General features: G+C 47.2%; 1 protein-coding gene across 1 annotated transcript; it reads right to left on the bottom strand.

Annotated features, from left to right (window-relative positions):
• Positions 1 to 7,543: 7,543 nt before the first annotated feature.
• LOC135972371 (olfactory receptor 52P1-like) lies at positions 7,544 to 8,482 on the bottom strand. The gene has a single exon (XM_065550146.1). It carries the CDS (start codon positions 8,480 to 8,482, stop codon positions 7,544 to 7,546), a length of 939 nt encoding a protein of 312 aa, XP_065406218.1.
• Between the last annotated feature and the right edge of the window lie 10,564 nt (positions 8,483 to 19,046).

Below are 19,046 nucleotides of genomic sequence, written 5' to 3' on the forward strand. Positions count from 1 at the left end.
AGTTAGATCAGTGCTGTTTTCCTCATTGTACAGGTGGGGCACTGAGGCACAGAGAGATTAGCAGCCAGATTTTCAAAAGCATTTAGGCACCTAGTGGGGTTTTCAAAAGCGCCTAGGAGGTTGGGTGCTTTGTAAATCCCAGTAGATGCCTAACTGCATCTTTGGGTGCCTAAAAACCCTTGAAATTCTGTCACTAAGGCAATGGCCTGAGGTCATAGAGGAGGTCCATGTAGGACATAGAACTCAGGGCTAGCTCCCTATCCATTGGACTAGCCTATCTCTCTTCTGCATGCTCCAAAAAGAGGACTCTGACAGATGGTGGCAAAACCAAGAAGGCAAGTTCTCTGAGACTCCAGCAAGCGATCCCACCATGCAATTGGGAAGGATGTCACGGTTGGCAGGATAAAAAGCAGCAGAAAGGTCAGGAAAGATGAAGAAAGAGAGAAAAGGAGAGTCAGATGAGATGAAATCTCTTAACCCCCAACAGATGGCAGGTTCTGCCGCAGGCTGGGTTGTAGAGAAATGGCTGCTGTGATCTGCGGCGGCAATTCGGCGGAAGGTCCTTCGCTCCAAGTGGGAGTGAGGGACCGCCCGCCGAATTGCCACTGAAGAGCTGAACCTGCTGCCCCTCTCTGGAGTGGCCGCCCCAAGCACCTGCTTTCCAAGCTGGTGCCTGGAGCCAGCCCTGCCCGGAGCACCTGTGCCTGTTTATTTTCCTTTCCTGCCTGTAGTGGCCCTGATATACCTCAGAAGTCCCGATTTTTTTCTCAAGTTGAAAATGTAGTCCCCCAACCCAGCAACCACCTCAGTACAACCCCCTGAATGTTTTAATGGTTGGGGGGGAACCTACCTCATTCATAGCTTTCCCAGAGTAATCAGCATAACCCCACTAATCCCATCCACCTCTGCTCATTGCTTTAGGGGAACGAGGGGTGTAAATTTCCAAGCCATGTGTGGCCACAGACAGTGACACCTCTCCACAGTGGTCCCCATCCCTGTGCAACTGCATTCCCAAGATGGCCAGGCAGCCTGTCTGGCTGAGGTGGCCACTGTCATGAGGGGAACATATGGTATAGAAAGGGCTTCTCCCAGTACTCAGGGCCAGTGGTAGCAGCTCACCTTGGCGCCGCTACAGCCATGGTGAGCCACGACTCAAGCTGCCCCGAATCTGCCTGAATCAGGGAAGTGAGCTGTGCGGCCTCTATTCCTGGCCAGCAACTAAGGCTTGCAGCTGGTTCTCAAACACACAGCTGATGGGTGCCCCACAGTTCCACAAGGCACCAGGTGGAGTACGAAGTGGCTATGGACCTAGGGATGCAGTAGGGTCTCTGTGGGGTTTTCTGGGTAGCCACCCAGGGAGTTCCTCAGTGTCACTGAGGTGGGGAAGGTGACCTCTCAGAAACTGACCTGCCCTGGCTTATTGCCTAGCACAGGGGTTAGGCAGGCCTTTGATGATCCATTGGGATCTCTTGTGTTTCCTCAGTGGGTTTACGATCTTCCCCTGTCCCTGAGTAGGGGGTGCATGGGCCATCACACAGGGGCTGCTGAGGATGGCCCTGGCTCAGCAGATTCCTAGTCCCAGGGGGCGGTGTGGGGTCTGGCCAGGGCCACATTGATGCAGACGGGATGGGATGTCCTGGGCCTTTCCACCCCATCCTGGCTGGGTGAGGATGTGACGGAGTGTCTGCTTAGACTGATTAATCACTCGGACCTCTACTTCTTCCTCCTTCATGTGGGCACCAATGATACTGCCAAAAATGACCTTGAGCAGGTCACTGCAGATTACACAGTCTGGGAAGAAGGATAAAGGAGTTTAAGGCACAAGTCGTGTTTTCGTCCATCCTCCCTGTTGAAGGAAAAGGCCTAGGTAGGGACTATGAAATTGTGGAAGTAAATGCATGGTTACGAAGGTGGGGTCAGAGAGAGGGCTTTGGATTCTTCGACTATGGGATGATGTTCTAGGAAGAAGGATTGCTAGGAAGAGATGGGATCCATCTAATGAAGAGAAGGAAGAGCATCTTCGCAGGGAGATTTGCTAACCTAGTGAGGAGGGCTTTAAACTAGGTTCACTGGGGGGCAGGGGGTAACCTAAGCCTTGTGGTATGTGGGGAAGTGGGATACCGGGAGGAAACACAAGGACGAGGGTGCAACAGGGGAGGCCTCCTGATTCATACGGAGGCCGTAGGGAAATTGGCTAGTTACCTTAGGTGCCTGTACACGAACGCAAGAAGCCTCGGAAACAAACAGGGAGAATAAGAAGTCTTGGCACAGTCAAGAAACTAAGATGTAATTGGAACACCAGAGACTTGGTGGGAGAACTCATATGACTGGAGCACTGCCAAGGATTTTAAAGAAGCCTTATTGAGGATGCAGGAACAAACCATCCCAGTGTGCAGAAATAATAGCAAATATGGCAGGCAACCAGCTTGGCTTAAGACAGATATCTTTGGTGAGCTTAAACACAAAAAAGGAACCTTACAAGAAGTGGAAACTGGGACAGATGACTAGGGAGGAGTATAAAAATATTGCCCGAGCATGCAGGGGTGTAATCAGGAAGGCCAAAGCACAACTGGAGTTGCAGCTAGCAAGGGATGTGAAGGGTAACAAGAAGGGTTTCTACAGGTATGTTAGCAACAAGAAGAAAGTCAGGGAAAGTGTGAGACCTTTACTGAATGGGGGAGGCAACCTAATGACAGGTGATATGGAAAAAGCTGAAGTACTCAATGGTTTCTTTTCTTCAGTCTTCACAGACAAGGTCAGCTCCCAGCCTGCTGCACTGGGCAGCACAGTATGGGGAGGAGGTGAGCAGCCCTCAGTAGTGAAAGAACAGGTTAAGGACCATTTAGAAAACCTGAAAATGCACTGGTCCGTGAGTCTGGATGTAATGAATCCAAGGGTACTGAGGGAGTTGACTGATGTGATTGCAGAGCCATTGGCCATTATCTTTGAAAGCTCAGAACTATCAGGGGAGGTTCCAGACGATTGGAAAAGGGCAAATCTAGTGCCCATCCTTAAAAAAAAGGCGTGAAAGAAGGAGAATCCGGGTAACTACAGACCGGTCAGCCTCACCTCAGTCCCTGGAAAAATCATGGAGCAGGTCCTCAAGGAATCCATTTTGAAGCATTTAGAGGAGAGGAAGCTGATCTGGAAGAGTCAACATAGATTCACCAAGGGCAAGTCATGCCTAATCAACCTGATTCACTTCTATGATGAGATAACTAGCGCTGTGGATATGTGGAAAATGGTGGATGTGATATATCTAGAGTTTAGCAAAACTATTGTTACCGGCTCCCACAGTATGAATGCCAGCAAGTTAAAAAAGTATGGATTCTATGAATGGACTATAAGGTGGATAGAAAGCCTGCTAGATCGTCAGCCTCAGTGAGTCTTGATCTATGTCTAATTGGCAGCCGGTATCAAGCGGAGTGCCCCTGTGGTCTGTCCTGGGGCCATATTTTTTCATCATCTTTATTAATGAAGTGGATGATGGGATGGATAGCAACTGAGCAAGTTCAGAGATGACACTAAGGTGGGGGGAGAGGTAGATATGCTGGAAGATAGGGATAGGGTCCAGAGTGACCTAGAGAAATTGGAGGATTGGGCCAAAAGAAATCTGATGAGGTTCAAAAAGTACAAGTGTAGACTCCTGCACTTCTGAGGGAAGAATCCCATGCACCGCGATAGCTGGGAACTGACTTGCTAAGTAGAAGTTCTACAGAAAAGAACCTGGGGATTGCAGTGGACGAGAAGCTGGATATGAGTGAACAGTGTGCCCTTCTTGCCCAGAAGGCTGATGGCTGATTGGGCTGCATTAGTAGGAGTATTGCCAGCAAATGGAGGGAAGTGATTATTCTCCTCTATTTGGCACTGATGAGACCACATCTGGAGTACTGTGAACAGTTTTGGGCTCCCCAATACGAAAAAGATGTGGACAAATTGGGAAGAGTCCGGTGGAAGGCAACGAAAATGAAAAGGGGGCTGGGGAACATGAGCTTATTTAAGAGGAGAGGTTGAGGGAACTGGGCTTATTTAGTCTGCAGAAGAGAAGAGTGAGGGGGAATTTGATAGCAGCCTTCAACTACCTGAAGGGGGTTTCCAAAGCAGATGGAACTTGGCTGTCCACAGTGGGGGCAGATGACAGAACAAAGAGCAATGGTCTCAAGTTGCAGTGGTGGGGGGGGGGGGGGGTCTAGGCTCGATATTAGGAAACAGTATTTCATTAGGAGGGTGGTGAAGCAATGGAATGGGTTACCTAGGGAGGTGGTGGAACCTCCCTCCTTAGAGGTTTTTAAAGTCAGGCTTGACAAAGCCCTGGCTGGGATGATTTAGTTGGAGATTGGTCCTGCTTTCAGCAGGGGGTTGGACTAGATAGTGTCCTGAGGTCTCTTCCAACCCTCATATTCTATGATTCTATGCTCCCATCTCTGGGTATTCCCTGTCATGGCTGCCAGTTCCTGTAGCTCCTCCTCCCTCTATAGGATGCAGGGCTTCCAGCACTCCTGGGCTCCACATAGTCCTTCCATGGTGGCAGCAGCGCCAGGAGTCATCCCTCTAGTGCAGGTCTCCCCCCTCAGACCCTGCACAGTTGGGCTGTCTACCCTTAGCCCCCCAGCACTTGCCCTCTCTGTTTTCTTGGCACTCTTCCTATGCACCCCTTCTCCTGCCTTCCCTTTGAGGATTAACCCATGTATGGGCACTGGGACACCACAAATAGCTGTCTCTGGGACATAAGAAAAGTTCACAGTCTGTTCTTCACCTGTCCCAGGCCCAGGGGTGATGGAGTATTACTTAAAATTCGGAGCACCTTGGCCCAGCCCCCCTGCCCCTCCTTTTCCACCCAATACCCCTCACTGGCCAGGCTGGAAGCCAGAGCTGGGTCAAAGAGCCTGGGCCTCTCGGAATGGGGGTGTGGGCCGAGATCAGCTCCCAACCCATTAGCAGATGGAGAGTCCGCGTCTCCCCATAACTGCCCACATTGCTCTTACTCTGACCCGCTTCCAGCTTATGGCCTGGCCTGGAGGCGGGAACTCAGTAGCTGAAGAGCCACATCAGGGCCGTGGTAAGAGCTGCCTGGGCAGCTGTGGAGAGCTCCGCACCCTTCATCTGCCCTAGGGGTCAGGGGTCAGGGACATGGGCCAGGAGCTGCTTCTGGGCCCCCGACCCCCAGATCGGTGGAGGGTCTGCTGCTCACCACAGCTTCCCGGGCTCTTGGGCTGCTCTTACCCGGCCTGGCTGGAGACGTAACCTTGGAGTGAAGAGGAGGGGCAGGGTCCGGGCTTGTGGTGAATGGTGGATTTCCCAGGCCCCTCCACTCTCAAATGTGTGAGGACCATGGTCCCTTCTCTGCCTCCCTCCCCGATCTGGTGCTCGTGCCCAAGACTCCAGCCTGTGCTGAGGTGATACCACAGGTCAGACACCTATCCTGGCAGTGGCCGCATGCCCTCAGGCTCTAAGTGGCAGGACCCTTCTCCCCAGCAGCTGCCATCCCATTGGGTTCTTGTCCCCCGTTCTGAGTTCAGCTTTCAAAGCCCTCCTGTCGAGCAACGTCTCCCTGCGCTGGGCCCTCTGCATTGCTCTTCCCGGCTGCTCTTTGTTCTCGCTGCCGTGTTACTTGTGCCACGGCCGGCATCCACTATCCTGGCTCTGGCCCCACAGCTCCCTGCTATGGATTTGCCCTGGCTCCCGCATTGCCCCAACTCCTGGCTCTGGTCTGCTCCTGCCCCCCTCCTCTGTCTTCTTCCTCAGTGCTGCTGCTCTGCCTCCGGCCCAGCTCTGCCTTCAGGGCTGTTTTTCTGGACCCTCTGGTCTGGGGTTGCCAGATTTCTACTGCACTCATAGCCCAATATCACTTAAAAACTAACCTAAAAGTAGCCCGATCCTTCTTTAAACATGTTTTTTATTAACACATTGGTGTATACAGCAAGTAACAAGTGAACATTTTTGTTAGATATCTGGTACAAATTGTAGCTTTTTTTAAAAATAAATATCTAAGGCACAACAGAAGTTTATCCACATTAGGAACAAAGCTATGAGATGAAAATCAAATTCACCCCCCCCTCCACCTCTCTTACTGGTGTTTGTATCCTGCTTGAGGAATGGTAAATGGTTTTAATGAAAAAAACAAAAAACCCAGAATGACGGTGATAAAATATCCACAAACGAAACCAAAATGAATGTAGTACAAAAACTATAGTAAAATGAATGTGGTATTTATTTCTAATGGCATTCAATGATGGTAGTCAATCTCCATATGTTGTGCTGAATTAGTATGTTACTGTTAGTATCTGAAATGCAACATTTCATTCTCACTGTCTTTGTCGGAAGTAGAATGCTTCTGGTGCTGGTCACACATCAGCAGAGACCAGTGCAATCGTTTCTTTTGTTGGTGCAAACTGTTCACAAGAGAATTTGTGTCGTTGCATATAGGCCCTAACATGAAGAATGTTTTCTAAAAGTTCCCTTGCATCTTATTGTGCAGTTTTGTTTTTATTAAGTTCACCTGAGAAACAGTCTTTGAACTGCAGTGTTGCAAAAAGGTAGGGACAACAAAGAAAGAGTAAACAACCCAAATTCAATAAAGTCTTTGTCCCCAGCGGCATCCATGTGTTTGACAACTTCAATCCAAAACTGCTCAACTTGGTTGTCCTGAGTATGAGGCCAGTCAATCGTAGGCAAAACTCTCCACTGCTACTCCAATTGTCCAAGGTAGTCACAAACCAATGTCAAAAATGAGGTATTAGCCAATCTAGCTCGTGGAGGGCTGAGTGCAGTAGAAGTAGTTAGTACGTTAAGTGATTCAGTCACCCGGATGTTTGGTGATAATCCCTGTTTCACCTGTTTCACAGACTCCAACATGAAATTTCGACACCTACTCTTGATGTCTTTGACAATGGAAATGGTTAGTGTGTGTTTTGAAAGCTCCAGCTGAAAGCAACTCTAAAATCGACTATGCAAAGTGGTAAGTAACGTGACTCAAAGGTGATATCATAGTTTAACACATCAGTCCGGTTCTCAAAAATAAATTGTTTCACAACTCTCAGCAACAAGCTCTAGCCACAATTATTCACATATTCCAACTGAAACATTTGGTTTCTGCTCCAGGATTAAAGAAGAATTAAAAGTAGAAAAATAAGGTAAATTTTGTCCACCGGATTGCTGTCCAGCACTGTAATTTCTTATTTTGCCTTTGGCTATGTAAAAGTGTAGCTTCTGTTTGTCGAATTGATTAAGAACCCTGTTCACACAGGAACTAATGGAAACCCACCTTCCTTCAGAAAAGTGCAATATCTTCTGGTGGACTGGTAGTCACATAAGGGCGAGTGACAGGGTGTGTGGGGTTAGGGACTGATGGATGACACTGAAAGAGATCAGGTGATGGTCAGAGAGAGGGAACTTGGTGATGCAGAGATACGACATTAGGTGTGAGGAGCTTCTCAGATTCTAAACTTCCACAATGCTGACTGGGACAGAGCACCCTTGATTAATGAGGAGATATCCTTTCCCCCTCTTGTTGCACAGTTTTAAAGTCAGTGGCCTCTGGTGATCACCTTCTGCAGGTGTATTTGCTCACTTTATCACGAAGCTCTTTCGATTTGACACCATAAATGATAGGGTTGAGCATGGGGGGGACAAGGAGATAGAAGTTAGCGAAGGTGACATGTACATGGGAAGCAATTCCTTGACCAAACCTCTGTGTCAGGTAGGAGAAGAGGGAGGGAGTGTAAGACATCAGCATCACACAGATGTGGGATGTGCAGGTGTTAAGGGCTTTCTGGTGGGCTTTCTTGGAGGAGATTCTGAGGATGGCTGTGATGATCAGAACATAGGACAGGGCAATGAGTGCCAGGTCTGACCCGTTGACTACAATTGCTATCACCAAGCCATACGTCCTGTTGACTGTGATGTCCCCACACGACATTTTTGCCACAGCCATATGCTCGCAGTACGTATGGGGGATAATGCGGTTGGCACAGAATGGCTGCCTGCTCAGGAGCAGGGGCAGGGGCAGAATGAAGAGAACAGCTCTTATCAAACCCACTAGCCCTAGCTTAGCTATTCGTGCATTGGTGAGGATGGTGGCATATCTCAGAGGGTTACATATGGCAACATAACGATTGAAGGCCATTGTCACGAGGACAGCTGACTGCATAACTGAAACTGTGTGAATGAAGAACATCTGGGTGAGGCAGCCACTCACAGTAATGCCTTTCAAATTGAACCAAAATATACACAGTGCCATCGGCACGAGGGAGGTAGACATGCCGATATCTGTGAGTGCCAGCATGCAGAGCAGCAGGTACATCGGCTTGTGCAGGGTCTGCTCTTTGCCTACAACAAACAGAAGCATGACATTTCCAAACAGGCCGATAATGTAGAATGTAAAGAAAGGGATGGAAATCCAGAGATGGGCAGCTTCCAGGCCAGGGATGCCTATTAGGATAAATGGTGAAGGTTCAGAGAGAGTGAGGTTGAAAGCTGCCATGAGGTGTTCGATACGTCGATCGTGCTCAGAAATACTTAAGGTGCCTGTGAAGGAAGAGAAACACAGCAAGGGGGGGTTACACAGTTTATAAGAATTAGCATGGTAAATATGTTATAGGGATTTAGAAAGTGGTGTGTGCAGTGAGGTGGGAACATTTATAGATGGCACCAGATTACTTAGGTCATAGTCAAGTCCCGAGACGTCCTCAGAAGGTGCTACCCAAGCCAGATAAATGGGCAGCATGATGGCATATAAACTTGGATGTCAATATCTGCAACGTGTATGCCATTGGATGGAAAATATTGAACTCCTCAAACATCTTACGAGGTTCTAAATTTGACTATATGAATTCAGTACAGGAACCTGGGTGTCATTGTACACAGCTTTGGGAAGCACTACTCACAGTGCAAGCAAAGCAGAAACTAAGTATAACATTGGGATCCAGGAGTAGTTGACTGAGGAATCCTACAGAAAATACAGTGCTATGAGATCAGTCAGTCGTTTTTTCACCCTCCTCTGGACTCCTCTGTGTAGTACTGCGTTCCCGTCTCACACGGGATATTGCAGATCTAGATGGGCTCATGGAAGTGCAACGAGAATGATCAAGTGACTGGGGAAACTCTCATACGGAGAGAGGTTGAAAAGACTGGATCATTACCTTACAAAGGAGATGAATAAGAGGGGACATGAGAAAAGTCTTTAAATTACTGACTAGTAGAGAGGTTTCAGAGGTATGACTGGTAGAGTGTAGATGGAGATCATGGTTTCCCTGTCTGATAACACAAGATCAAGAGGACATTCAATTAAACTGAGACGTGGCAAATTCAAAACAGATCAATACAATGCTTTCTCCACTCAATGCATAAATAGATTGTGGAACTCACTGTCACAAGACATAGTTGGGGCCATGCAAGGATCAGGAAGTGTTTGAACATTTACATAGATACTGAGCCTATCCAGTTACAATATTTATAGCAAAATAAATATTTTGGAAAGCCTATACGCCAATGTGTTTCAGAGACAAGCCAATCTCTAACTGTTAGGCATTAGAGTGACAACCTCATGATGGTTAGGTCATCCCCTCATCTACCCACTGCTGGGTTTCTTACACCTTGTACTGCAGCACCTAGGGCTCTCACTGTCAGAAAGAGGACACTGGACTAGATGTGCCGTAGATCTGATCCACAATGCAGTTCCTGTGTTGGAAGGGACCGAAGTTTCCCTAATGGAAACAGACATTATAATGCTGGGTTATAACTTTGTACTCAAGAGAATGGGCACTAGGAGCACAAGGGTTGTGGTATTTGGGGCTATAGGTTACAGGTGGTATTTGACAAGTTTAAGCAGAGACATTTGTCAGCAACTCCGGTGCTTACCCTTCTCATGCCTGAATACTGATGAAGTTTGCAGATGACACAAAACATAGGGGATGGTAAATAATGAAGAGGAAAGTTCACTGATTCAGAGCAATCTGGGTTGATTGGCAAACTGGGTCGAAGCACCCAGTATGTGTTCTAATGTTAGATAGCTACATCTAGGAACAAAGAATGTAGGCAATGCTCACACGGTGGGGGGATATCGTGGGAAGCGCACTGACTCTGAACTAGATTTGGGGGCAGGAATGGATAATTTGCTAAACATGAACTCCCAGTGTGACCATGTGGCCAAAAGAGCCTACGATGATACCCAGGGGAATCTGAAGGAGAGGTAGAGAAGTTATTTTACCTGTATATTTGGCACTGGAGTGACAGCTGCTGGAATCCTGTGTCCAGTTCTGGTGCCCATGGTTAAAGATGGATGTTGATACACTGAAGAGAGTACAGAGAAGAATCACAAGAATTAATAAAAGATTAGAAAACCTGCCGTATAGTGATAGACTCAGAGATCTCAATCTGTGTAGTTTAAAAAAAATGGTTAAGGGGTGACTTCATAACAGTCTGGAACTACCAACATGGGTACATGAAGAGCACAAAGGTCTTTGTATTTAGGGCTACAGGTCTGCACCTCCGTTACTTCCCCTCTTGATTTGGTGAGACACTTTCTTGCAGCTTTGTCTGAGAGATAACGATGCTGGTCTCTATCGTGGGAAGCACAATGACTCTGAACAAGATTTGGGAGTGTGAAGGGATAACTAGATAAACATTAGACTCCCAGTATTACCATGTGGCCAAAATTGCTAATGTCATCTTGGGGTGATAACCGGGGGAATCTCAAGTAGGAGCAGAGAGATTATTTTACCTCTATTTGGTGCTAGTGAACCTGCTACTGGAATCCTGTATCCATTCTTGGTGTCCATACTTCAAGAAGGAGAGTTCAGAGCCGAGCCGCAAGAATAAGTAGAGAATTAAAAACCTGTCTTTTAGTGTTACGGGGAGACTTTGTCACACTCTAAGTACCTACATAGGGAACAAATATTTAATATGACCTCTTCAGTTGCTTACGGGTACATAGAATCGTAGAATATCAGGGTTGGAAGGGACCTCAGGAGGACATCTAAGCAGGACCAATCCCCAACTAAAAACACCCCAGCCAGGGTTTTGTCAAGCCTGACTTTAAAAACCTCTAATGAAGGAGATTCCACCACCTCCCTAGGTAACCCATTCCAGTGCTTCACCACCCTCCTAGTGAAAAAGTTTTTCGTAATATCCAACCTAAACCTCCCCCACTTCAACTTGAGACCATTACTCCTTGTTCTGTCATCTGCTACCACTGAGAACAGTCTAGATCCAGCCTCTTTGTAACCCCCTTTCAGGTAGTTGAAAGCAGCTATCAAATCCCCCTTCATTCTTCTCTTCTGCAGACTCAATAATTGCAGTCCCCTCAGCCTTTCCTCATAAGTCATGTGCTTAAGCCCCTGAATCATTTGTGTTGCCCTCCGCTGGACTCTTTCCAATTTTTTCACATCCTTCCTGTAGTGTGGGGCCCAAAACTGGACACAGTACTCCAGATGAGGCCTCATCAATGCCGAATAGAGGGGAATGATCACATCCCTCAGTCTGCTGGCAATGCTCCTACTTATACAGCCCAAAATGCCATTAGCCTTCTTGGCAACAAGGGCACACCATTGACTCATATTCAGCTTCTCGTCCACTGTAACCCCTAGATCCTTTTCTGCAGAATTGCTGCCTAGCCATTCGGTCCCTAGTCTGTAGCAGTGCATGGGATTCTTCCATCCTAAGTGCAGGACTCTGCTCTTGTCCTTCCTGAACCACATCAGATTTCTTTTGGCCCAATCTTCTAATTTATCTAGGACATGTACCCTTGTTGAGAACCACTGCTCTAAAAGATCTTCTCTAGTTCCAATGCAAATTAATTCAGGGCAGGTCTCTGGCCTGTGTGATGCGGGAGGTCAGACTACATGATCACAATGGTCCCTTCTGGCCTTGGAAACTACAAACATGTCCTCAGGAGTCAGCTGGAGGCATTTTGCCCGCCCCCTCAAGCCTGAGCTTAGTGAAGGCATTTTTTATATTCTTGACCGTGGTGAATATAACCCTATGGGGAGAAATTCTCATGTGACTGTGATGCCTGACAAATGTTACACTAGGTGTGTATTTCACGAGGCGGAGGGATCCCGTGACACACTGCATGGACGAATGTTTTAGATGAGAAAAAGAAAACCTGAGCCCATAAAATCTCTGCACTGAAGAATGTATGTACAAGCACCACTGTGAATGGCTAACAGAGCTGGTTTACAAATGGCTACCAGAGCGCCCTGTGCTGAACAGTGGGTCCCAGTGGTCCACTGTTTTAGGCATCTGCCTGTGGCTCTTGCACATGGCAGCTGTATTTATCTAGGCCCTCACATGTCCCAGAGTTTCCAACTCTCCTTATAGAATGCGGAAACTTCTTCACTTGCGAGTTGTTCCTGTGTAGCAGTCCCCGAAGTTTCATGCGGTGTCTATGGGTGCAACAAGAAAAGCAGCATAGGTGCCCTGGTATTTGCCACTCATGTCTGAGCATTATTTTGTTGCGCTTTAACTGGGAGTTTCCTTCAGACACTTTCTATGTGGTGTTCTGGGACCAGGCATAAAAGAGGGGGATTGCCAAACACATAGGCCTTGATTTTGCTCTCAGGGAGGCCAGTGTCAATCGGAGTGACCCACGGTAGGTAGAATGTGAGAGCAGCATCTGGCCAGTGTGTGACTCATTCTTGTTGTGAACCCTCTGGTAACAGACATCTGCTGTAGAGGTTCTGGCTTCACTTCTTAAGATGCCAGTGAATTTGCTGAATTGGAAAACTTGAGCGAACCAGAGGAAAAACCACACTGCCCTAAAAAAGGAAGCTACTGAGACAGATAGAAGGACACAGTAAAAGACAAGATACTGATCTTAAAAACAAATATTTGTCTAAACTATTTCCAATACATTTGTAGTTCCAATTTTACCAAGTGAATCCCTTGGTGTTTCTGATAATACTAAACAGTTTAAGTTGCCGTGCTGCTGTATTCCTGCCCAGATGATTCTTGACTTGAACCCTGGAACCCTTCCTTAGTCCCTAGCACTAATTGTAATGCAGAAACAGATAACTCACCGAAATCCCACTCAGCAGAGAGAGGAAATCTCCTTACTTTGACAGGAAGATTGAGCCCTGAGAATCAATGTATGAATCTCGTGTCTGACACTCGGCGAGCTGGACAGCAACCTTTATGATTCTCCTGTACAGTCCCTGCAGACTCTCCGGTTGGCCAGGACTCCCAGATAATTCCTTTGGCTCTGTGAGCAGCGGGAAGAGCAGAAAATTGACCCTGGAGAACTTTGGCTTGAGAGCCTCACCTGGGACCAAAGAAAATATTCACCAATACCAGAGGCTCATATTGTCAGGGCAAACTGAGTTTTGCAGACTGTTCAATCTAGCAGTTGACAATAGGTTTCTTTTGTGTGTGTACTGTACTGCTATCTGCACTATGTGTGGGAACGCTGCCACAACATAGAAGATCAAAAGCCATTTTCAATTTATTGTAGCAGCGTACTGCTGCATATCATCCATGTCGTCGTAATATCCAGTCCATTAGGCTCTGAAAGGTCAGTGCAACTATGTGGAGGAAAAATGACGTGATCTTGAATTGATGCAAGCTGTAGGGTGTGGAAAAGGCTTTCTTCTCCCAGGATTCTGATATGAAAGCTATTTGCCAGTATCCCTTTGTGAGGTCTGAAGTGAATATACATCTGGGAGTTCAAACTATTCTAATATTTCAGCTACTCTCTGAATCGTGTAATCATCAAATTTCAATACTGCGTTGTTTCAGAGTAGCAGCCGTGTTAGTCTGTATCCGCAAAAAGAAGAACAGGAGTACTTGTGGCACCTTAGAGACTAACAAATTTATTAGAGCATAAGCTTTTGTGGACTACAGCCCACTTCTTCGGATCTTTCAGAAATCAATGCAGAAACGGGTTGTGTAATTCTGCGTCAGAACTAGTACCATGAGGTTTCTCCACTCACTCTGTGATTCCTTTACCACTCCCAGGGGCAAAATGACCTGGAGTTCATCTCACATGATATCCCACATTTTATGAGTGAATAGCTTTGGAGTTTCCCTAGTCTGTTGTCCTAGGTCCATGTCACTCTGGTGGTATTTTAGGTAGTTGTGCCCTGCTGGAGCAAGAACACAGTGGTTAAGGAATCAATCAAATGCTACATCTGGATCTTTTCTTCAGGCTACAGTCCCTCCCCCATGCTTGAGTGATGGGTGCCTGGGGGGCTAATTTGGGCTCTGAAGGTATGAGTGTGATGGGTTTCACCTGCTGAGTTCACTCTGGCAGCCGTGGGACCAGCTGCACCCCTCTAGCCACCCAGCTGGGCTGCCCCTTGTTCACCCTACTTTTCTGGTGATTCAGACTCTCCAGGCCTTGTTATCACCCAACACCCCAGCAGATGGCACCGCACACTGTCTCTTTAAGATTTTAAGCTTAGTATGCATTTGTCATGGGTTGGACCCGCTGGCATGTCACCTGGTGTGCTGAGTTACCACTGAGTCAGCCTATTCCGCCAACCTGGGCCCTTTCTTACCTGGTCTTGCTGGACTAGACTCACTAGCTTCTTCCAGCCAAGCACTCAGGCAAGGCCACACCCAGCTGCACAGGGAGACAGAGATCTGCTCTGGGAAGGCTCAGTTTATGGTACTTGGGTGGGTACACCTCCCTTGGGATACACACCCAAAATAATATGAAATTTGCCTCTTCCCTCAATATGGAGGAGGGTATTCACAACTTCTCACCCCACATAAATCACATAAACTGGATCATATTATAAACCAGAAATAAGTTTATTAACTATAACAGTTGTATTTTAAGTAAACAAAGTAGGCAAACTAAGCTCAATATAATTAAGAAACAGGTTACAAAATGTAAATTCTCACCCTAAATGTTATTTTAGGGAGATTGCAAGTGGTTCAGAGTTCCAGTTATATTCCTTTTCAGACTGCACTCCTTGCCTTCCCCTCAGGTGGCTCTTGCAGTCTTTCTTCTTGCACAGACAGCCATGGAGGGGAGGAGCCCTGTTTGTCTTCCTTCCCACCCTTAAATAGGATTTACAAAGGTGGGAATCCTTTGTCTCCCAGGAAGGTGGTGAAATCTCCATCCTTAAAGGTTTTTAAGGCCTGACATTGACTCTGCTGTGGAGGGATCAAACAACAGGAGGTTTGAGCTGCTGAGAAGGCCACCCCCTCCCAAAAAGTTCTGCCCTCTCAGGAGTCTGTTTCCAGGCATGACCGGCTCCGTACAGACCAGGGACTGGATTCCTGAAGGGAACGGCTCACAACAAGGTCCTTCAGCCCTATGAAGGGGGGAAACTCTGTAGTGCCCTGGCCAGAAGGCTGAATCCTGAAGAGACCACTGCAGAGCGACTGTCAGCAGGGAGTGCTAGATGAGGAAAGGGGTGCTGTGTCATGCCCAGCCATGAGGGGACATGCGAATGGTGAGTTAGCTCTTTTCTACTTATCCCTCACAGTGGTTTTGTGAGGCTACTTGTCATTTTTGCAAAGCACACTGACCGCTCCAAAAAGGAATGCCCTGCAGAAATATACAAAAGTGTTATTCCAACAGAATCACTGTTGGCCCTTGGGCAGTGCGGTAGATGTTCAAAGCACTCTACAGCCATGAGCCCTTCCTTCACTCTCTAGTAATCAAGCAGGAAAACTTAAACTTTTTAATGAATTCACTTAAACTGAAATGTTTTGGTGAGTGAACTGGTAATGGGCTTGCTGAAAGCCCTTGTGTTGGGTATAATGTTTTTCCTCCCCTTTTTAAAATCTGTCTGCTGTGGCACATGACAGAGTTTAACCTCTTCAGGACTTTGAGATAAATATAAATATATAAAATAGAGTTAAATCTCTGATGGGTGAGACACAAAATCACTAAAGGAAGATATTTACTGGTATTAAATTGATATATAGGCATACGTAACAGTTCACTTCACCCTTGAAACAGTTGTGAATACTGGCAATAACGTTGCATGTGGTACATGAAATGAGCCCATGTGCAATACAGGATCTGTAGGGAAAATTACAGGAACTTCCATATTCCCTCACAGCCATCAGTGAAGATGAATGCACATTCTGCTTCAGTTTCCATAGTTGTTTGGATGTTTTTTTTATTTCAATGCATATTTCTGCTGCTAATCTTCAGTTCACTCTGAACAGTTAGGGAGAGCACACTGCTGTTGAGACTATTTAGTTTCTAACCATTGGGATGTGATGGCAGGTCAGCCACTCACTGGATGCATGAAAACACTTTGTGCTAGTGTTTACAGTTGAGGTATAGCAGAAGGGGGTGTGTGTATTCTGCCATTTAGCAATAGTTTAAGCTGTGGGTTGATGTGTCCATGCTCTTTAGTCTGAGTCTGATCTCAGTTACTTTGGATTTACAGTTTTGGGCCCCCCACTACAGAAGGGATGTGGATAAATTGGAGAAAGTCCAGCGGAGGGCAATGAAAATGACCAGGGGTCTGGGGTACGTGACTGATGAGGAGAGGCGGAGGGAACTGGGCTTTAGTCTGCAGAAGAGAAGAGTGAGGGGGGATTTGATAGCAGCCTTCAACTACCTGAACAAGGGTTCCAAAGAGGATGGTGCTCGGCTGTTCTCAGTGGTGGTGGATGACAGAGCCAGAAGCAATGGTCTCAAGTTGTAGTGGGGGAGGTCTAGGTTGGATATGGGGGCGGGGTGGGGGGAACTATTTCACTAGGAGGGTGGTGAAACACTGGAATGGGTTACCCAGGGAGGTGGTGGAATCTCCATCCTTAGAGGTTTTTAAGACCTGGCTTGACAAAGCCCTGGCGGGGATTATTTAGTTGGCGTTGGTCATGCTTTGAGCAGGGGCTTGGACTAGATGACCTCCTGAGGTCTCTTCCAACCCTAATCTTCTATGCACAGTGGGCTGGAGTGAAGAGTTAAGTCTATCTTGATTATAGCAGAGAAACCAGTCACTTTCTGAGCCTCTCACACAGTGAGGAGGGGAGAACTTGCACTGTATATAAGAGAGTGGTATGATTGCTCAGATCCCCAGTAGGAAACTGGAGAAAAGACTCTTGAGAGTTTTTGGGTTAAGTTTAGAGGCAAGAGTAACAAGAGTGATGTCGTCCTGGGTGTCTGCTATAGATCACCAGACCAGGAGGATGAGGGAGACAAGACTTTCTTCGGACAACAAACAGAAGTTTCCAGGCCACAGACCCTAGTTCTCATGGGGGACTTCAATCACCCTGACATCTGCTGGGAGAGCAATACAGCAGTGCACAGACAATCCAGGAAGTATTTGGAGACTGCTGAGGACAACTTCGTGGTGCAAGTCCTGGAGGAACCAACGCAGTGTCTTGCTCCTCTTGACATGCTGCTCACAAACAGGAAGAATTGGTGGGGGAAGTAGAAGTCAGTTGAAACTTGGGCAACCTACTGGCAAGAGTGCTGTGGAATACATGGAGCAAGGAAGCCATTTTGAAACACTTGGAGGAGAGGAAGGTGATCAGGAACAGTCAACATGGATTCACCAAGGGCAAGTCATGCTTGACCAACATGATTGCCTTCCAGGATAAGATAAAGGGCTCAATGGATATGGGGAAAGCAATGGATGTGATATATCTTGACTTTAGCAACGCTTTTGATATGATCTCCCACAGTATTCTTGCCAGCGAGTTAAAGAAGTATGGATTGGATGAATGGACTATAAGATAGATAGAAAGATGGCTAGGTGATTGGGCTCAACGGGTAGTGATCCACGGATAGATGTCTAATTGGCAGCCAGTATCAAGCGTTGAGCCCAGAAGTCAGTCCTGGAGCCGGTTTTGTTCAGCGTCTTCATTAATGATCTGGATGATGGGATGGATTGCACCCTCAGCAAGTTTGCAGATGACACTAAGCTGGGGGGAGAGGTAGATATGCTGGAGGGTAGGGATCGGGTCCAGAGTGACCTAGACAAATTAGAGGATTGGGCCAAAAGAAATCTGAGGTTCAACTAGCACAAGTACAGAGTCCTTCACTTAGGATGGAAGAATTCCATGAACTGCTACAGGTTGGGGACTGACTGGCTAAACAGCTGTTCTACAGAAAAGGACCCGGGGAATACAGTGGATGTGAAGCTGGATATGAGTCAAGAGTTTGCCCTTGTTGCCCGGAAGGCTAATGACATATTGGGCTGTATTAGAAAGGAGCATTGCCAGCAGATCGAGGGAAGTGATTATTCCCCTCTACTGGGCACTAGTGAGGCCACTCCTGGAGCATTACATCCAGTTTTGGGCCCCCCACTACAGAAAGGGATGTGGACAAATTGGAGAGAGTCCAGCGGAGGGCAACGGAAATGATTAGGGAGCTGGGGCACATGACTTATGAGGAGAGGCTGAGGGAACTGAGATTATTTAGTCTGTAGAAGAGAAGAGTGAGGGGGGATTTGATAGCAGCTTCAACTACCTGAAGGAGGGTTCCAAAGGGGATGGAGCTTGGCTGTTCTCAGTGGTGGCAGATGACAGAACAAGAAGCAATGGTCTCAAGTTGCAGTGGGATGTCTAGGTTGGATATTAGGAAACACTATTTCACTAGTAGGTGGTGAAGCACTGGAATGGGTTACCTAGGTAGGTGGTGGAATCTCCATCCTTAGAGGTTTTTAAGGCCTGGCTTGACAAAGGCCTGGGATGATTTAGTTGGAGTTGGCCCTGCTTTGAGCAGGGGTTTGGACTGGACTGAGGTGTCTTCCAAATCCAATCTTCTATGATTCTATGCTCCCATCTCTGGATAGTTCCTGTCATGGCTGCCACTTCCTCTAGCTGCTCCCCCATCCCTGGGCTGTGGAGCCTCCAGTCCTCCTGGGCTCCAGATAATCCTTTCCCCCCTTACATGGTAGTAGCACAGCCAGGTCTCATCCCTTTGCTGCAGGTCTCCCCCCTCAGACCATGCACAATTCAACTGTCTACCCTTATCCCCCCAGCTCCTACCCCCTCTGTTTTCCTGGCACTCTTCCTATTCTCCCCTTCCTCTGGCTTCCCTATGAGTGTCAACTCACCTATGACCAGGGAAACACCACAGATAGCTATCTCTGGGACATAAGAAAAGTTCACAGTCTGTTACTCACACATCCCAA

Source organism: Chrysemys picta, chromosome 1 (genome assembly GCF_011386835.1).
Source record: "Chrysemys picta bellii isolate R12L10 chromosome 1, ASM1138683v2, whole genome shotgun sequence".
NCBI classification, from domain to species: Eukaryota; Metazoa; Chordata; order Testudines; family Emydidae; genus Chrysemys; species Chrysemys picta.